This window comes from Trematomus bernacchii, unplaced genomic scaffold (assembly GCF_902827165.1).
Source record: "Trematomus bernacchii unplaced genomic scaffold, fTreBer1.1, whole genome shotgun sequence".
NCBI lineage: Eukaryota > Metazoa > Chordata > Actinopteri > Perciformes > Nototheniidae > Trematomus > Trematomus bernacchii.
In genome coordinates this window covers 6,953,208-6,971,056 of record NW_022987477.1, presented here as the reverse complement: position 1 = coordinate 6,971,056, position 17,849 = coordinate 6,953,208, and the positions used below count along the sequence as shown (strand labels likewise).

The window sequence follows — 17,849 nt, the reverse complement described above, 5'->3', positions numbered from 1 at the left end:
TGCATTGTGAATTTAGTTTTATTGAATCCCATAACAGGCATGTTTTACTGGTGACAAATTGACTTCCAAAACATGACTTTCACATACATCATGGATAACTTCATGTCTTATTTAGAAGCGGTCCAGACTACTTCAGCAGCCTTGCTCACCACCAGTTTGCCATCATCGGTCAGCTGAAGGCGGCACACGTCAGTCTTAGCTCCGTTAGACCTGGTATCCCACAAGGCTTTGCCACCATTGTTGTATATGACCAGGTTGCAGTCATTCTGCATGATCAGGCGGAAAGCGTCTGATCCATAAGTGTCTGAAGCCCAGACAGGCGTCCAGCCATAGACCACAAAGTTACCATCCTCCTGCAGCAGAAACAGAGACGTCTGGCTGTTAACTGTGCGCTTTCAAAACTGATGTTCTCATATTTTTGCCTTAACATTTGTTGAGATCATTGCATTTGTATCATGAATCCTGATAAGAGTCTCAAGTGCACACATATTCTGAGTCACTCACCTGGAAGACAGCCTTAAACCGTCCGTTGTTGGACACCAGAGAGTCTCCCTTGCGGAGCTCATCATTTCCGGACAAGAAGTTTCTGCTCATGATTCTGCAACAAAAAGAAAACATATAAATTATTATTAACATTTAGAACATAAAAAATGCTTGGAAAACCTATTTTGTCAGTGGGTTTGCCATTTTATTTTTACCACCACCAGTGATTTTTGTATACGCTGAATAGTAATTATGTTTTACATTACATTAGTTTGTACCCAGAAAACGTAATATGCTAACTAGTAAATTGCATTAATTCCTTCATGCACCAAACTATCTTTTAAACAAAAATGTATGAATCCTTCTATCATGATGTAAATAAAGAATACTTACAGAGATTGCACCAGTCAGACTGCAAGAAGAGGAAAAGGAGTGAAGTGCCTGAGAGGGAAATGCACCCGCTTTTTATTCACCCAAGCTGGAGGTGGGGAGAGAAGGGGGGGTCAGAGAGGGAGTGCAATGCCATTCCTTTTTTAATCAGAACTGCATCTTATGTGGAACGCTAAACCAACATAATACATGACTCATTAGCGTGTATATTCATTTATGAGGGTAACTAGAGAATTCTGATACAACTACCTTTCTTCTATAGCAAGATATTTGCATTACAAGTAGAACGTTTCAGAAAAGTAGTACAGGTTTATTGTTGGCTAATTAAACTGATACAGTATATTAAATGTCAAAATGCTTTCATTTGCTGCCTTTATAGAAAAAAGAGCTCTGTCACACTGACGGGGACACATGCAGAGAGGGAGGTAGACATCCTACTCTCCTACGCTCTCCATTAACCTATAACACTGTTGCAGATCATTGTATAAAGTTACTGTATAAGATTTACTTTACCTTTGGTAAATTAATGGTGGCTTAATCTTCAAACTAGTTACAACTCACTCTCCTATTGTCTTTGTCTGATTGGATTTTAATACACATCCTGACATAAAAGTCAAGCACTTGCCTTTTACTAGAGGTTATCTCAATTCTGTTATTACCTTATTTGAGTATCCTTTGAGCTCTGTGTAACCTAGTCTTGGTGTCCTTTTACCCCTCTTATACGTACTTTTAAACCTAGTTTTATCATGATATGTTCATTTGGAAATAGTAATAAAACAGATAGATTATGATGTTTTCTAAACTAAGAGAAAGACGTTAATGCTTTTAACACAATGTATATCTTTCCTGACTGCTTATGAATGACAGCTTCAAGCTCATGCATTTTCATCCCCTCTGTAAAGTGAGTCTGCTCATTATCACAGATAAAGCTCCTATTATCAGTAAAGGGGTTAATGTTTTGATCTCTGAGTATATATAGAACATACTGTATGTGCCCCTCTTTCACATACATCAATGACAGTCCCTTTGTTCAACACACCATTTAGCCAGAACATAGGTCACTACAAACAGAAAAGAAAGCTCATTCATGCATTGTGAACGTTTGGTTTTTTGATTAGATAACAGACATGTTAAATGGTGAATCAAATGGACCTCAAAACGTGATTTCCAAACACAATGGATCACTTCATGCCAGTGGATTTAGCAGAGTTCCAGACTTCATCTTGTTCCTTGTTCACCACCAGTTTGCCCTCATCGGTCAGCTGAAGGCGGCACATGTTGCAGTCAGATTTGGAGGTGTTTGTGTGCCACATGGCTTTGCCCCCATCGTCGTACATGACCAGGTTGCAGTCCTCCTGCATGATCAGGCGGAAAGGGGATGACCCTGCAGTGTCTGAAGCCCACACAGGCTGCCAGCCATAGACCACAAAGTTTCCATCATCCTGCAGCAGAAACAGAGACGCTTGTTAACGGTTTGCTCTAAAGATCATTGCTTTTGTATCATGCATCCTGATAAGAGTCTCAAGTGCACACATATTCTGAGTCACTCACCTGGAAGATAGCCTTAAACTCTCCGTTGCCGGACACCAGATGGTCTTCCATGAAAAGCTCATCATTTTTGGACAAGAAGTTTCTGCTCATGATTCTGCAACAAAAAGAAAGTCAGAGTTCGATCCATTTAAAAAATACAGTTTTAGCACATATTACCAGTGTTGGAGAAATACTGTTTTCTCCTCTCTTTGGGTTGTTTTAATGCACTGATATCATGTGTAGACGCCTTGTACCCTCCTGTTGTGACCGTGACGTTGTGTGTCTCCTTGCACCAAGGCAGGTCTCCTACACTCACACTCGGGTCGCTCTCTCTGTAAAAACAAGTATAGTTAGCAGCATAAGGGGTGAAATAAGGTGGCGCATACTGAGTATCTGTCTTCAATGGCGGCATCTCATAGTGTAAGGCAATACATGCTGGATTTACTGGCGGATTAGGGGAGGGCTGTGTAAGATGTTTGGCTCTTCATGTTGCACTTTTATCCCGAATAACACTGCCCCAGACGGAACTTTGACCAGAGCTTTAAAGGGTTTAACTTCCCTTTCAGTAGAGCTGGCCGAGAATTCAGGATTTGAGGATCCTTTCAGCAAAATATTGGGATCTTGGTTTGGGAAATGGAAGAATTTAGCTTTGTCTTTGTTCACCTCTTTGATGATTGCTGTGGCGATACTCACAGTATGTGGATGCTGCTGCATACCCTGTCTGAGAGGGCTAATGATGAGACTGATCGAAACTTCCCTGACAAAACAGAACCTAATGCTAATGAATCACCAGAGCTCAGCTCGCGAGTACTACCAGGAGATAGGGCCGGATGGCAATTTCCATGACGATGACTTATTCCTCACCGAAGAACAGCTACAAATGAACATGAGAGTAAGACTGTTGTGCCATCTGCTGTTTCTATGCCAGGAATTATATCAAAATGATCATGTGTTTGAATGTTTTACTGCTTACATTAATGTTTCTTTTCACATTTAATCTGCTAATTACTTATACTTTATCATTGCCAAAAAGTGAATACTGGTCATTATGCCATTGAGAGGGCAATTGAATAACAAAATAGTTTAAACTTTTAATTGATTCATATTTTACCACCTTAAGCTGAATATTTTTAAGCTGTTTGTTTATTATTTCAAACATGTAAAAAAGTGTTTAAATGTTCCTCCTGTGAGGTTTGTAAGATCACTTTGTACAGACTGTCATCCTGGTGTGTCTGAACTCTCTCCCTGAAATCTCATTATAGAACAATGATTTGTCAATGTGTTTTGCGGAGTTTGGTAAGACGAAAAGCACGTATTTCTGTTCTGTAAAACGTCCACTTTCTTGGACAGTATTTTAGAGGAACTTGTGCCCTCTCACTGGTGTGTAGCAATACTTTCACTGACTCTTAGTTCCTGATAAAGCGCTGATACTTTGACCAAGAAAACAGTGCTATCTGCCAACGGACAGAGATTACAGCACTCTTGGTTAAGTTTTGCTGGCATGAAACATGATCCTCAATGAGCCGTTAATGTGGTGAGACCTGGGTTCGTTTCTAAGGAAAAGCAACTCCATACACACACACACACATTCTTATCTGACTGCATCTCTCCCCACAGCCATGAAGGAAGTCCACTCCTCACTATGGGCCCAGGGGAAGTATGACTTAGTACTTATAAGACCCACATTTGCTCACAGGCCAAGCAAACAACAATATCCTTTCAAGCAGGAGGATATTGAAGGAATAACACTTGTTTGATTCTCTTTGACAGGCAGGAGTAATTGTTCCCTGTAATGATTCACCAGTAAGAACTCCCTTTATCTCAGTGAAGACAATCAGAGAGAAAGAGTGGAGGTTTGAGCAGGATTTGAGAGCAGTAAATGCAGCAGTCCAACCAAGAGCCCCTAATGTGCCAAACGCTTACACTATTTTGTCACAAGTGCCCTCTGATGCTAAATAGTTTTCCATTGGGGATCTCTCCAACACATTATTCAGTGTCCCAGCACATCCAGATGTTGGTTTGCTTTTAACTACTGCGATGTCACCATTTGGACGGACTCAAGTACTCTTTTGGAGTCGTACATGAACGAGCGATAACGGCTCTCATTTTGTTAATCGGGCCATCAAAGGATCAAGTGCTTACGTAGACATTACAGCTATAGAGAGGGAAGATGGTGAGAAAATAACACACACAATGCCTTGTGACCATTGTCGTCAGCCCTAACTGGACTTCTGTTTTCACCTAAATTACTGATTTTGATTCCTCTTTCTTAAAATTAAAGTCCAAGACAGTTGGTCTACCTTTAAGACAGTCAGCCCCATGTGAATGTAGTGTATGAAGAGTTTTAGTCTTTAAAAGGCGAATTTGAAATTGCAGTTAATGCAAACACCTATTTCAGCTTTCCCCACTGTAGCTGATAGTCATTCTGATACAACTACCCTTCTTCTATACAAGATATTTGAATTACAAGTAGAACGCTTCAGAAAAGTAGTACAGGTTTATTGTTGGCTAATTAAAGCTGATAGTATATTAAATGTCAAAATGCTTTCATTTGCTGCCTTTATAGAAAAAAGAGCTCTGTCACACTGACGGGGACACATGTCTGATTGGATTATAATACACATCCTGACATAAAAGTCAAGCACTTGCCTTTTACTAGAGGATATCTCACTTCTGTCATTACCTTATGAGTATCCTTTGAGCTCTGTGTAACCTAGTCTTGGTGTCCTTTTACCCGTCTTATACGTATTTTTAAACCTAGTGTTATCATATGTTAATTTGGAAATAGTAATTAAACAGATAGATTTTATATTTTCTAAACTAAGAGAAAGACGTTAATCCTTTTAACACAAGGTATATCTTTCCTGACGTTGCTTATGAATGACAGCTTCAAGCTCATGGATGTTCATCTCCTCTCTAAAGTGAATCATTATCACAGATAAAGCTCCTATTATCAGTAAAGTGGTTAATGTTTTGATCTCTGAGTATATATAGAACATACTGTATGTGCCCCTCTTTCACATACATCAATGACAGTCCCTTTGTTCAACACACCATTTAGCCAGAACATAGAACAAACAGAACAAAAACTCATATATGCATTGTGAACGTTTGTTTATTTGATTACGTAACAAGTATATGTATATATGTGTATGTGTGTGTATGTATGTGTGTATATATATATGTATATATGTCAATCAACAAGTAAAGCAGATTAATAATAATAATCTCCCTTGCGGAGCTCATCATTTTTGAACAAGAAGTTTCTGCTCATGATTCTGCAACAAAAAGAAAGTCAGTGTTATATCCCTTTAAAACACTGAAAATGCTTGGAAAACACAAGTTTTGTGAGTTGGTTTGCCTATTATATTTGTATAACCACCAGTGATTTGTATTCACTGAAGAGTAGTTATTTTTCCCCTTACATTAGTCCATACCAACATAAACAATTTCAGCAGAACAATTTAACCAATAAAGAACTCCATTATGCCTCAAACTATTCTTGCACAGTAATATTATGAACCCATCTATTATAATAAAAGTATAGAATACTCACAGTGTTGTGGTGTTTTCTCTTCAGTCAGACTGCAAGCAGAGGAAAAGGAGTGAAGTGCCAGAGAGTGAAATTCACCCAATATGTATACATCTATTCTGGAGGGGGGGAGAGAAGGTGGGCTAGAGAGGGAGTGCTAGGCCTTTCCTTTTCTCATGATACCTGAATGTTCCTGTCAGCTTGAAATATTTTTGAGTTTTATGACCAAAAACAAGATTTGTGAAGGGTTATTGATGGCTGTGAGAAGACTATACTATTCTGTAAAAGTAGTAGAGTCATTTTCAACATGCAAATATAAGGTGAGCTTGACATGCCATAATTACAAGATACCTCAAAAAGCTCGTAACTCAGCCTAAAGAATTATAGCATTGTCGTATCTCACTTTTACCTGAGCAGGTTACTAGCTATGTGACATTATTTTTTAAATGTGCCTTGGGTTTATTAAAAAAAAAAAGAGTGCACTCTTAGTGATAAGCAGCGCAAACCACAATTTCTGTAGGCTAACCTTAATTGTTAATACCAGTCTAATTATAAATTGGCCACTATGTTCATTTGGAAGGAAAGTTATCCAAATGACATAATACAAACATTTGGGAATACAAGCATACAATGAGAATATTGAGTTTTTAAAGTGTGAACCTTCAAAAACTCACAACTAAAACCCCAATCATAGCACGTACAAGGCTAGACACTCAAACACTGTAAAAAGAGGGAGGCAGGGATAGATAACGAACTACTGCCGATCTGTATCTGAATAAAACCGTTATTTAATACTTCCAATAAACTGGAATAATTTACATCTTACAATATACAAAGACTTTTCAAATATCCAAACCTTTTTCATGACTGCAAGTGCCTGTAAGGAATGCGTGGAAAGGGTAGGACCCAAATGCAGACTATAAAACAAAGTAACAAGGTCTAGAAACAAACACAAGCTTTATTCCAAAAAGCTGCACAATAGCATGGCATGAAACACATAGGTTCTACAGAAACTGACCGTGACCAACATGGTGGGAGACAGGAGAAACAAACATGACTGACATGGAGGAAGACAGGAAAAACCAACAATGAACCGACCAGGCACACAGGGGAAGACAAGACTAAATACAGAGAGGGGTAATCACAAGACGAGACACAGCTGGGGTAAGGGAGGCAGAAACACAAGGGCAACAGGTGAACACAATCAAACAATCAGACACACCAGGGAAACTAAGACAGGAAGGCAAACACAGGAAGAAGGAACAGAGAAGACACGAGGAAAACATTTCAAAACAAAACAGGAAACCAGAAAAAGACAAGACAAAACACAACACAGACAGATCGTGACATAACCCCCCCCCTCAAGGGACGGATCCCAGACGTCCCAAAAAACAGTCCAACACTTCCAAAAGGGTGGGCGGAGGGGGTCCGGAGGACGGGCCCGAAAGGGGTCCCGGGCGGACGGCCCGGGGGCAAGGCAGAGTCCAAAAAGGGGCGAAGGCCACGGCTGGAAGAGTCAGGGGGCCGGGCTCGAGGGCGAAGACCGCGGCTGGGGAACTCAGGAGGCCGGGCTCGAGGGCGAAGACTGCGGCACTCAGGGGGCCGGGCTCGAGGGCGAACAAGAAGGCGGCGACGAGACAGCTCCGGAGGACGGGCAGGAAGGCGCCGACGGGACAGCTCCGGAGGACGAGCAGGACCCAGTATCGGCCGGACAGGAACCGGAGCCGACGGGACAGGCGTAGACGGGGTCCTGAACATGACATGGGCTGGTGTCAATGGGACCCCGGATGGAGCAAGGGCTGGTGTCGACTGGACCCCCAACGGAACAGGACACAGAGTTGGCAGGACCCCCGGTGGAACAGGTGTCGGCGGGACCTCCAACAGGACAGGACACAGAGTTGGCAGGACCCCCGGCAGGACAGGTGTCGGCGGGACCCCCAACAGAACAGAACATGGAGCTGGCAGGACCCCCGGCGGGACAGGTGTCGGCGGGACCCCCAACAGGACAGGACATGGTGTCGGCGGGACCCCCAACAGGACAGGATATGGTGTTGGCAGGAAATCTGGCGGAGCAGGTGTCGGCGGGACCCCCAACAGGACAGGATATGGTGTTGGCAGGAAACCCGGCGGAGCAGTAGTCGGCAGGACCCCCAACGGGACAGGACATGGGGTTGGAAGGACCCACAGCGGAACAGGTGTCGGCAGGACCCCCAACGATACTGGACGTGGAGTTGGCAGGACCCTCAGCGGAACCCCCAACGGCACAGGACATAGGGTTGGCAAGACCCCCGGCAGAAGAGTAGTCGGCGGGACCTCCAACAGCACAAGACATAGGGTAGGCGTCGGCCGTAGAGCCAACAGGAGACGAGCCAAGGACTGCTGGCTTTCAACTAAGGCTCGCATCATCTGCTCATGTTGGCCCAGAAGATTTCCCTGATGGGAAATGGCGTGCTGGACCGGAACAGAGGCCGGAACCATGGCTGCTGGGGCCAGAACTGGGGCTGGAACCATGGCTGTATGGGCCGGTTCTGGAGCCGGAACCATGGCTGTGTGGGCCGGTTCTGGAGCCGGAACCATGGCTGCTGGGGCCACGGCTTGAATCCTGGCCTTGCGTCTCCTAGAGACCCTTTGGAGGCTCCGTGGACCTCCTAAGGCAAGGCGGGATCCCGAGAAGGGGTTTGAGGCTTGAAGCTGGCACTCAGGGCTGCTAGTAAAAACTCTGAGAAATTCAGGCAAAGAGCTCCACAGCACATTATCCACCTCCATTTGTGCTCTTTTCAGGACAGCCTCTTTCTCCCTGCTAGTCGAGGTTCCACTCCACACAGTATAAAGACATCGAAGGGAGTAATCCAGAGAAAGCAATTCAGCATCAAAATCAAAAACATAATCCGCTGGGTCCATAATTGGTCGGTTCATTCTGTAATGAATGCGTGGAAAGGGTAGGACCCAAATGCAGACTATAAAACAAAGTAACAAGGTCTAGAAACAAACACGAGCTTTATTCCAAAAAGCTGCACAATAGCATGGCATGAAACACATAGGTTCTACAGAAACTGACCGTGACCAACATGGTGGGAGACAGGAGAAACAAACATGACTGACATGGAGGAAGACAGGAAAAACCAACAATGAACCGACCAGGCACACAGGGGAAGACTAGACTAAATACAGAGAGGGGTAATCACAAGACGAGACACAGCTGGGGTAAGGGAGGCAGAAACACAAGGGCAACAGGTGAACACAATCAAACAATCAGACACACCAGGGAAACTAAGACAGGAAGGCAAACACAGGAAGAAGGAACAGAGAAGACACGAGGAAAACATTTCAAAACAAAACAGGAAACCAGAAAAAGACAAGACAAAACACAACACAGACAGATCGTGACAGTGCCTTTTGAATTAACTGTTTTGCAATCTTGCTAGACAAAAGTGAAAAGCAAATAACTAGCTATCAATGATGAATACATGAACAAGAAAGTGCCCCAGGAATTGTACCAATCTGTGGTTATCAGTGGAGTCATTCTCAACATGCAACAAATACCGATTAATTTAAGATGAAATATACTTTGTTAATCCCAAATTGATCTGACAAATAAAACACTACTGAAGGGAGAGACAAGCATAACCTTGATATAAAGCTCATCATTATTATGGGCAGGAAGTTTGTAGCGTGACAGAAAAAATACCTAACAGTCAGTTTACCAAAAACACTGCATTTTCTAAGTGCTTCATTGTCAGCAGCACTTAAAGCGGAAAACAGTACTTCTGTCAGAAAGGTCAGAACTCAGCCTAAATAATTCTACCATTGTCCTCTTAGGAGGGATTTAAAAGACTTCTCAAAGAACTGTGAGAAAGGAAAGGACAGACACTTGTACCTTAGTGAGAAGGTGTGGTTTATCAGGTAACTAGCTAGGTGACATTCATTTGAAAATGTGTTATTGGTTGATAAAAAAAACAGACAAGCACTCTCCATGACAAAAGGCATAGAATGGATAGTGATATCAATAAGGCTGTATCAATAATACAAATAAACCTTGTTTTATATTCCTACAGCCATTTCACAATCACTTTTTAAAAAAAGGTGTAATTGCACATTAGAATAGTCATTGCTGCCAAGAAACCGAAACATATATTCAAGAAAATAAATAAAGAAGAAAAAAAGAGACAGTTTGTTTATACATGTTCTGTCATGAGATTATGGACAAATGACTCTGTCAAAAGATAATAAAGCTATGATATGACAATGGTCATTGATCGACTCTCTTCTGTCATGTAAGGCTCATAGAATATTATTTATACAGCATTCTGTTCTCGAGAATCATACTTTCCAAGTCAACTCAAACAGTAACACCCTGCCACTGATTATCACAGATAAGGCTCCTTCTACCATCTGTATAGGTAAGTGGTTCAATCACTCAATTTGTATTGTACAATGCCATGTCTTTGTATGCTGCTGCAACACAAACATTTCCCAAATTGGGATCAATAAAGTTCTATCTTATCCAAAAATATTTAACATACATGTACGTCTCCCTCTTTCACACACATCAATGCTATTGTCATTAGTAAATGCACCCCTAGCTTAGGTATACAAAGGCTACCCCTTTTCCTATTCCTGGAGTCCAAATAAGCGGGAGATTCAACACACAATTAAGCTAGAACCTATGTTCTAGCTTAATTGTCTCTACAAAAAGAAGGAAAAACTTATTATGCATTGTGAATTTAGTTTTATTGAATCCCATAACAGGCATGTTTTACTGGTGACAAATTGACTTCCAAAACATGACTTTCACATACATCATGGATAACTTCATGCCTTATTTAGAAGCGGTCCAGACTACTTCAGCAGCCTTGCTCACCACCAGTTTGCCATCATCGGTCAGCTGAAGGCGGCACACGTCAGTCTTAGCTCCGTTAGACCTGGTATCCCACAAGGCTTTGCCACCATTGTTGTATATGACCAGGTTGCAGTCATTCTGCATGATCAGGCGGAAAGCGTCTGATCCATAAGTGTCTGAAGCCCAGACAGGCGTCCAGCCATAGACCACAAAGTTACCATCCTCCTGCAGCAGAAACAGAGACGTCTGGCTGTTAACTGTGCGCTTTCAAAACTGATGTTCTCATATTTTTGCCTTAACATTTGTTGAGATCATTGCATTTGTATCATGAATCCTGATAAGAGTCTCAAGTGCACACATATTCTGAGTCACTCACCTGGAAGACAGCCTTAAACCGTCCGTTGTTGGACACCAGAGAGTCTCCCTTGCGGAGCTCATCATTTCCGGACAAGAAGTTTCTGCTCATGATTCTGCAACAAAAAGAAAACATATAAATTATTATTAACATTTAGAACATAAAAAATGCTTGGAAAACCTATTTTGTCAGTGGGTTCGCCATTTTATTTTTACCACCACCAGTGATTTTTGTATACGCTGAATAGTAATTATGTTTTACATTACATTAGTTTGTACCCAGAAAACGTAATATGCTAACTAGTAAATTGCATTAATTCCTTCATGCACCAAACTATCTTTTAAACAAAAATGTATGAACCCTTCTATCATGATGTAAATAAAGAATACTTACAGAGATTGCACCAGTCAGACTGCAAGAAGAGGAAAAGGAGTGAAGTGCCTGAGAGGGAAATGCACCTGCTTTTTATTCACCCAAGCTGGAGGTGGGGAGAGAAGGGGGGGTCAGAGAGGGAGTGCTATGCCATTCCTTTTTTAATCAGAACTGCATCTTATGTGGAACGCTAAACCAACATAATACATGACTCATTAGCGTGTGTATTCATTTATGAGGGTAACTAGAGAATTCTGATACAACTACCTTTCTTCTATAGCAAGATATTTGCATTACAAGTAGAACGTTTCAGAAAAGTAGTACAGGTTTATTGTTGGCTAATTAAAGCTGATAGTATATTAAATGTCAAAATGCTTTCATTTGCTGCCTTTATAGAAAAAAGAGCTCTGTCACACTGACGGGGACACATGCAGAGAGGGAGGTAGACATCCTACTCTCCTACGCTCTCCATTAACCTATAACACTGTTGCAGATCATTGTATAAAGTTACTGTATAAGATTTACTTTACCTTTGGTAAATTAATGGTGGCTTAATCTTCAAACTAGTTACAACTCACTCTCCTATTGTCTTTGTCTGATTGGATTTTAATACACATCCTGACATAAAAGTCAAGCACTTGCCTTTTACTAGAGGTTATCTCAATTCTGTTATTACCTTATTTGAGTATCCTTTGAGCTCTGTGTAACCTAGTCTTGGTGTCCTTTTACCCCTCTTATACGTACTTTTAAACCTAGTTTTATCATGATATGTTAATTTGGAAATAGTAATAAAACAGATAGATTATGATGTTTTCTAAATTAAGAGAAAGACGTTAATGCTTTTAACACAATGTATATCTTTCCTGACTGCTTGTGAATGACAGCTTCAAGCTCATGCATTTTCATCTCCTCTGTAAAGTGAGTCTGCTCATTATCACAGATAGGTAAAGCTCCTATTATCAGTAAAGGGGTTAATGTTTTGATCTCTGAGTATATATAGAACATACTGTATGTGCCCCTCTTTCACATACATCAATGACAGTCCCTTTGTTCAACACACCATTTAGCCAGAACATAGGTCACTACAAACAGAAAAGAAAGCTCATTCATGCATTGTGAACGTTTGGTTTTTTGATTAGATAACATGTTAAATGGTGAATCAAATGGACCTCAAAACGTGATTTCCAAACACAATGGATCACTTCATGCCAGTGGATTTAGCAGAGTTCCAGACTTCATCTTGTTCCTTGTTCACCACCAGTTTGCCCTCATTGGTCAGCTGAAGGCGGCACATGTTGCAGTCAGATTTGGAGGTGTTTGTGTGCCACATGGCTTTGCCCCCCTCGTCGTACATGACCAGGTTGCAGTCCTCCTGCATGATCAGGCGGAAAGGGGATGACCCTGCAGTGTCTGAAGCCCACACAGGCTGCCAGCCATAGACCACAAAGTTTCCATCATCCTGCAGCAGAAACAGAGACGCTTGTTAACGGTTTGCTCTAAAGACCATTGCTTTTGTATCATGCATCCTGATAAGAGTCTCAAGTGCACACATATTCTGAGTCACTCACCTGGAAGATAGCCTTAAACTCTCCGTTGCCGGACACCAGATGGTCTCCCTTGAAAAGCTCATCATTTTTGGACAAGAAGTTTCTGCTCATGATTCTGCAACAAAAAGAAAGTCAGAGTTCGATCCATTTAAAAAATACAGTTTTAGCACATATTACCAGTGTTGGAGAAATACTGTTTTCTCCTCTCTTTGGGTTGTTTTAATGCACTGATATCATGTGTAGACGCCTTGTACCCTCCTGTTGTGACCGTGACGTTGTGTGTCTCCTTGCACCAAGGCAGGTCTCCTACACTCACACTCGGGTCGCTCTCTCTGTAAAAACAAGTATAGTTAGCAGCATAAGGGGTGAAATAAGGTGGCGCATACTGAGTATCTGTCTTCAATGGCGGCATCTCATAGTGTAAGGCAATACATGCTGGATTTACTGGCGGATTAGGGGAGGGGTGTGTAAGATGTTTGGCTCTTCATGTTGCACTTTTATCCCGAATAACACTGCCCCAGACGGAACTTTGACCAGAGCTTTAAAGGGTTTAAATTCCCTTTCAGTAGAGCTGGCCGAGAATTCAGGATTTGAGGATCCTTTCAGCAAAATATTGGGATCTTGGTTTGGGAAATGGAAGAATTTAGCTTTGTCTTTGTTCACCTCTTTGATGATTGCTGTGGCGATACTCACAGTATGTGGATGCTGCTGCATACCCTGTCTGAGAGGGCTAATGATGAGACTGATCGAAACTTCCCTGACAAAACAGAACCTAATGCTAATGAATCACCAGAGCTCAGCTCGCGAGTACTACCAGGAGATAGGGCCGGATGGCAATTTCCATGACGATGACTTATTCCTCACCTCCTTGTTTGACCAGGGAGTTCCTGGTTCCTGGTTCCTGGTTCCTGGTTCCTGGTTCCTGGTTCCTGGTTCCTGGTTCCTGGTTCCTGGTTCCTGGTTCCTGGACGGAAAGGAAAACACTGGGCTGTAATAACACAATGACTCACATGTAGAAAATCGAGAGAAGATACATAGTGATGATGATGGAGGCCGTTCCTAGTTGAATAGAGACAGTGTTTTGTGTGAGTGATTTATATCCTTTTATGCTTATACATTCAATCATGGTGGGAGAAATTTTTAGAATAAATCAATTTCTGTGCAATTAAATGTGATGAACTACTGGCGTGATCTGCCTCAATGTTTTGATACAATTGACCTACCTCAGCCGTTTGGGTACTTTTGTATATGAGTTTTTAAGCTTTATAATCATTTGTATTTTCCAAGTTCTATGTTATTCCGTAGTATAAACAGGAGGGATATGTTGGAGAAATACTGTTTTCTCCTCTCTTTGGGTTGTTTTAATGCACTGATATCATGTGTGGCTCTGAGACGTGTACGGCCTTGCAGCTGCCTCTTTATGATAACAGAAGGCAGAGCATTTCAGGTTGTTGATATACAGTAATCTGAGGAGACAGGCACATACTTGTTGTCTCCTATATTATCTCACATTGCTGGGAGTCCAGAAGTCGCAGATGACCCATCCAGATGATCCAGCTTTCCGACACCCGCGGCTGACATTCCGGCACCCCCACCTCGTTTTACGGCTTTGCTCTCCGTGTTTTGGACTATATAAGCCTGATGTTTTTTGCTGCTCCTTTGAGCAACATACCTCATGTGTGTGAGTTAACCCATATCCTTTGTATGTGATTTAACTCTGCTCCTTCTTGCAAGAATAAACTAGAACCTGATTATTGATTCTCAACCTGGTGTCGAGTGATATTTTCCTAACAACCAGTAAAGTTCAAACTCCTTTATGCATCAAACTATTCTTGCACAGTAATATATATATGAACCCATCTATCATAATAAAAGGATAGAATACTCACAGAGTTGTGTTGTTTCTCTTCAGTCAGACTGCAAGCAGAGGATCTATTCTGGAGGGGGGGAGAGAAGGGGGGTCCTTTTCTCATGATACCTGAATGTTCCTGTCAGCTTGAAATATTTTCAGTTTTATGACGAAAAACGAGATCTTGAAGGGTTATTGATGGCTGTGAGAAGATGTCTGACATTTGTGATTGACACCTTCAATGCTGAGTTCATGAACAAGAAAGTGCCCAAGGAACTTTACTATTCTGTAAAAGTAGAGTCATTTTCAACATACAAATATAATGTGACGACCATGCATGAGCTTGACATGCCATAATTATAAGATACCTCAAAAAGCGCATAACTCAGCCTAAAGAATTCTAGCATTGTCGGTGGTGGTTGACCAGGTTACTAGCTACAGTATGTGACATTATTTTTAAAATGTCCTTGATTGATGTAAAAAAAGTGCACTCATAGTGATAAGCAGCACAAACCACACTTTTTGTAGTCTGATTATAAATTGGCCACTATGTATCTAAATGAAACCATTATTTAATACTTCGATTAAACTGGATAATTTACATCTTACAATAATTATTACAATATACAAAGACTTTTCAAATATCCAAACCTTTTCATGACTGCAAGTGTCTTTTGAATTCAGCTTTTCTTTTGGCAATCTTGCTAGACAAAAGTGAAAAGCAAATAACTAACTATCAATGATGAATACATGAACAAGAAAGTGCCCCAGGAATTTTACCAATCTGTGGTTATCAGTTGAGTCATTCTCAACATGCAACAAATACCGATTAATAAAGCTCCCATGTCATGCTTTTCCGGTTATTACCCGTCCCCTTGTGTGTTATGAAGGTTTTTATGCATGTAAACGGTGTGCAGAGTCAAAACCCTCAAAGTACACCCTGTAGCGAGTAAAACTCTAACACAGAAAATACCTCCCCAAAACGCCTCGTTGGAGATACGTCACTGCCCATTTGAGTCTTCCATTTAGTTCCGGGTACCGCCTGATGTCATGCGGTACCCGGAACGAAATGGACCAATCCCGAAGAGCTATGGCCACACCAGCAGCGGCGTGTTCCTCCTTCAGAGGTTCGAAGAACCGGCATTTCACAGACGAAAGCTTCCAAAACATTGCCCAGTTTGAGGCCGGATATGCACAGCTTGTTTGGACCGTTTGGAGCAGGGGAAGATCTGGGTATACAACCTGTAAGTTTGCATTGTTATTTGTGTATTTATCAAACAAGACTGTTTAAATGTGTAAACTGTGTTGGACTGCTAAGCCATTGACACAGTGCTAACTGTGCTAACTAAGTTGCTAGAGTTTCCATATATCAACTCTAATATCAGCAGATGGCCTTGCATACATGTATCTCATAGCAGGAGAATGTCTGCATTCACACACAAAATACCTATTGACAGTATACTCCGGGTGATTTGCCGGTCAGTCGCGAAACGTAATTACATTATAGCTGGCGTAGCGATCTAACACACGGAGCTAGAGCTAGTTTTGGTCAGAAAAACATTTTTGTGATGCTACGTTGCTAGCGTTTAAATATATCAACTACAATGTCAGCAGATGGCCTTACATGTTTGTCATGGCAGGAGAATGTCTGCAGTCACACACACGGAATACTCATACAGTATACTGTACTGTGATTTACCGTACATTGTGACCGTACATATACTGCATGTAGCTAACGAGGCTAGCTGTATGCTAGCGCAAAACAATGTATTCATGCAAGTTACATTGTATGACCGAACGTAGCAGAATACCCGTATACGATTGCAATTATAAACACGTTATTGCTAGCCTAATATGAACCACTAGCTTTTGTTCATAGTAGTTTTATTACACTGCATTATAGTTGCCTTTCCTCCAAGCTAACGTTCATATCGTGTTAGCTACCAAGGTAAACAAAGCTAGGTTAGCATATTAGCAGGCAAGCTGTTCATTACACAACTACTACTAACGAGTCTAAAACAACTAAGTTTCTCTAATATTTTGTGATTTGCATTTGATTTCGTCCAGCCAGATCCTGGCGGACAATCCATGACGGGGAAGGGATTCTACTACTACTGAGGGTGCTAAAAGGCACCGCACCGACTGTGCGCAGGCAAGATGCGAGGAGGAGGAATGGATGATATACCGTGTATATATGTATATTTATGTTCATTTTGTACATTTCTAAAAATAAAGTTTAATGGAAATACTTAGTAGGCCTATCCTTTCTTCCCTGAATTCATATATAGCAAACCATGATTTGATTTCTCATCAAACAGTAGTAGTTTATAACGGGTAAAAATAACTTACTCTTTGTTATGAGAGTAGCTCGTAGGCCACAACGGAAAGACAAGGAGACATACACGAGTTTACAAAACCACGGCACATTTATTGTGGTAAATGCAGAGGCAGGTGGTTGAGAGGATCGCAGAGTTAGTCTTCCTGCAGCCGCTTTGGAGAGAGACTGTGTCCGGAGGTGTCCGTGATCGTGCTGATTAGCCTCTTCAGCTCCACCCCATCGTAAGACAAAGGCCCTGGGGCCGTCACACTCTTCTATAACAACAGTTAAAAATATATATGTATATAAAATATACCGCTGTACCGACGCCATGATAAGACTGATGTTACGCTGAGAGCAGCCGGGAAAAGCACTGACATGGGCGCAGCCTCTCTGGTGGTTGACTAATCAGAACGAGTGGCCGAGCTGACCAATCGGAGCACACTAGGCTCACAGGGAGGGGGGGGCAAGAGCTCCAACGAGTCGTTTAGTGGAGAAAGTGAATACTGCTGAATACACATGCTTGACAGAGATGCTGTATGCGAAACCAATGTGAGTTTGGAAAATTGCACAGTATAAATCTATTTTAGTATACCTCAACAATGTAATTATGATCAGTGGAAATGGCCATGAC

General features: G+C 41.7%; 4 protein-coding genes across 4 annotated transcripts; all 4 read right to left on the bottom strand.

The window, feature by feature from the left end:
- Positions 1–958, bottom strand: LOC117496129 (lectin-like). The gene is made up of 3 exons (XM_034147835.1): positions 877–958; positions 505–598; positions 1–353 (listed from the first exon to the last, which is right to left on the bottom strand). The coding sequence occupies exons 2-3, from the start codon at positions 592–594 to the stop codon at positions 108–110; spliced, it is 336 nt and encodes a 111-aa protein (XP_034003726.1). The 5' UTR covers positions 595–598; positions 877–958; the 3' UTR covers positions 1–107.
- On the bottom strand, positions 915–2,514 carry LOC117496146 (lectin-like). Its single transcript, XM_034147857.1, has 3 exons — positions 2,425–2,514; positions 2,026–2,315; positions 915–961 (listed from the first exon to the last, which is right to left on the bottom strand). Exons 1-2 carry the CDS (start codon positions 2,512–2,514, stop codon positions 2,055–2,057), a joined length of 351 nt encoding a protein of 116 aa, XP_034003748.1. The 3' UTR covers positions 915–961; positions 2,026–2,054.
- Positions 2,515–10,647: 8,133 nt separating this feature from the next.
- On the bottom strand, positions 10,648–11,623 carry LOC117496118 (lectin-like). The gene is made up of 3 exons (XM_034147824.1): positions 11,524–11,623; positions 11,152–11,245; positions 10,648–11,000 (listed from the first exon to the last, which is right to left on the bottom strand). The coding sequence occupies exons 2-3, from the start codon at positions 11,239–11,241 to the stop codon at positions 10,755–10,757; spliced, it is 336 nt and encodes a 111-aa protein (XP_034003715.1). The 5' UTR covers positions 11,242–11,245; positions 11,524–11,623; the 3' UTR covers positions 10,648–10,754.
- A 1,057-nt stretch (positions 11,624–12,680) lies between these two features.
- LOC117496155 (lectin-like) lies at positions 12,681–13,924 on the bottom strand. The gene is made up of 3 exons (XM_034147867.1): positions 13,914–13,924; positions 13,071–13,164; positions 12,681–12,961 (listed from the first exon to the last, which is right to left on the bottom strand). The coding sequence occupies exons 2-3, from the start codon at positions 13,158–13,160 to the stop codon at positions 12,701–12,703; spliced, it is 351 nt and encodes a 116-aa protein (XP_034003758.1). The 5' UTR covers positions 13,161–13,164; positions 13,914–13,924; the 3' UTR covers positions 12,681–12,700.
- Between the last annotated feature and the right edge of the window lie 3,925 nt (positions 13,925–17,849).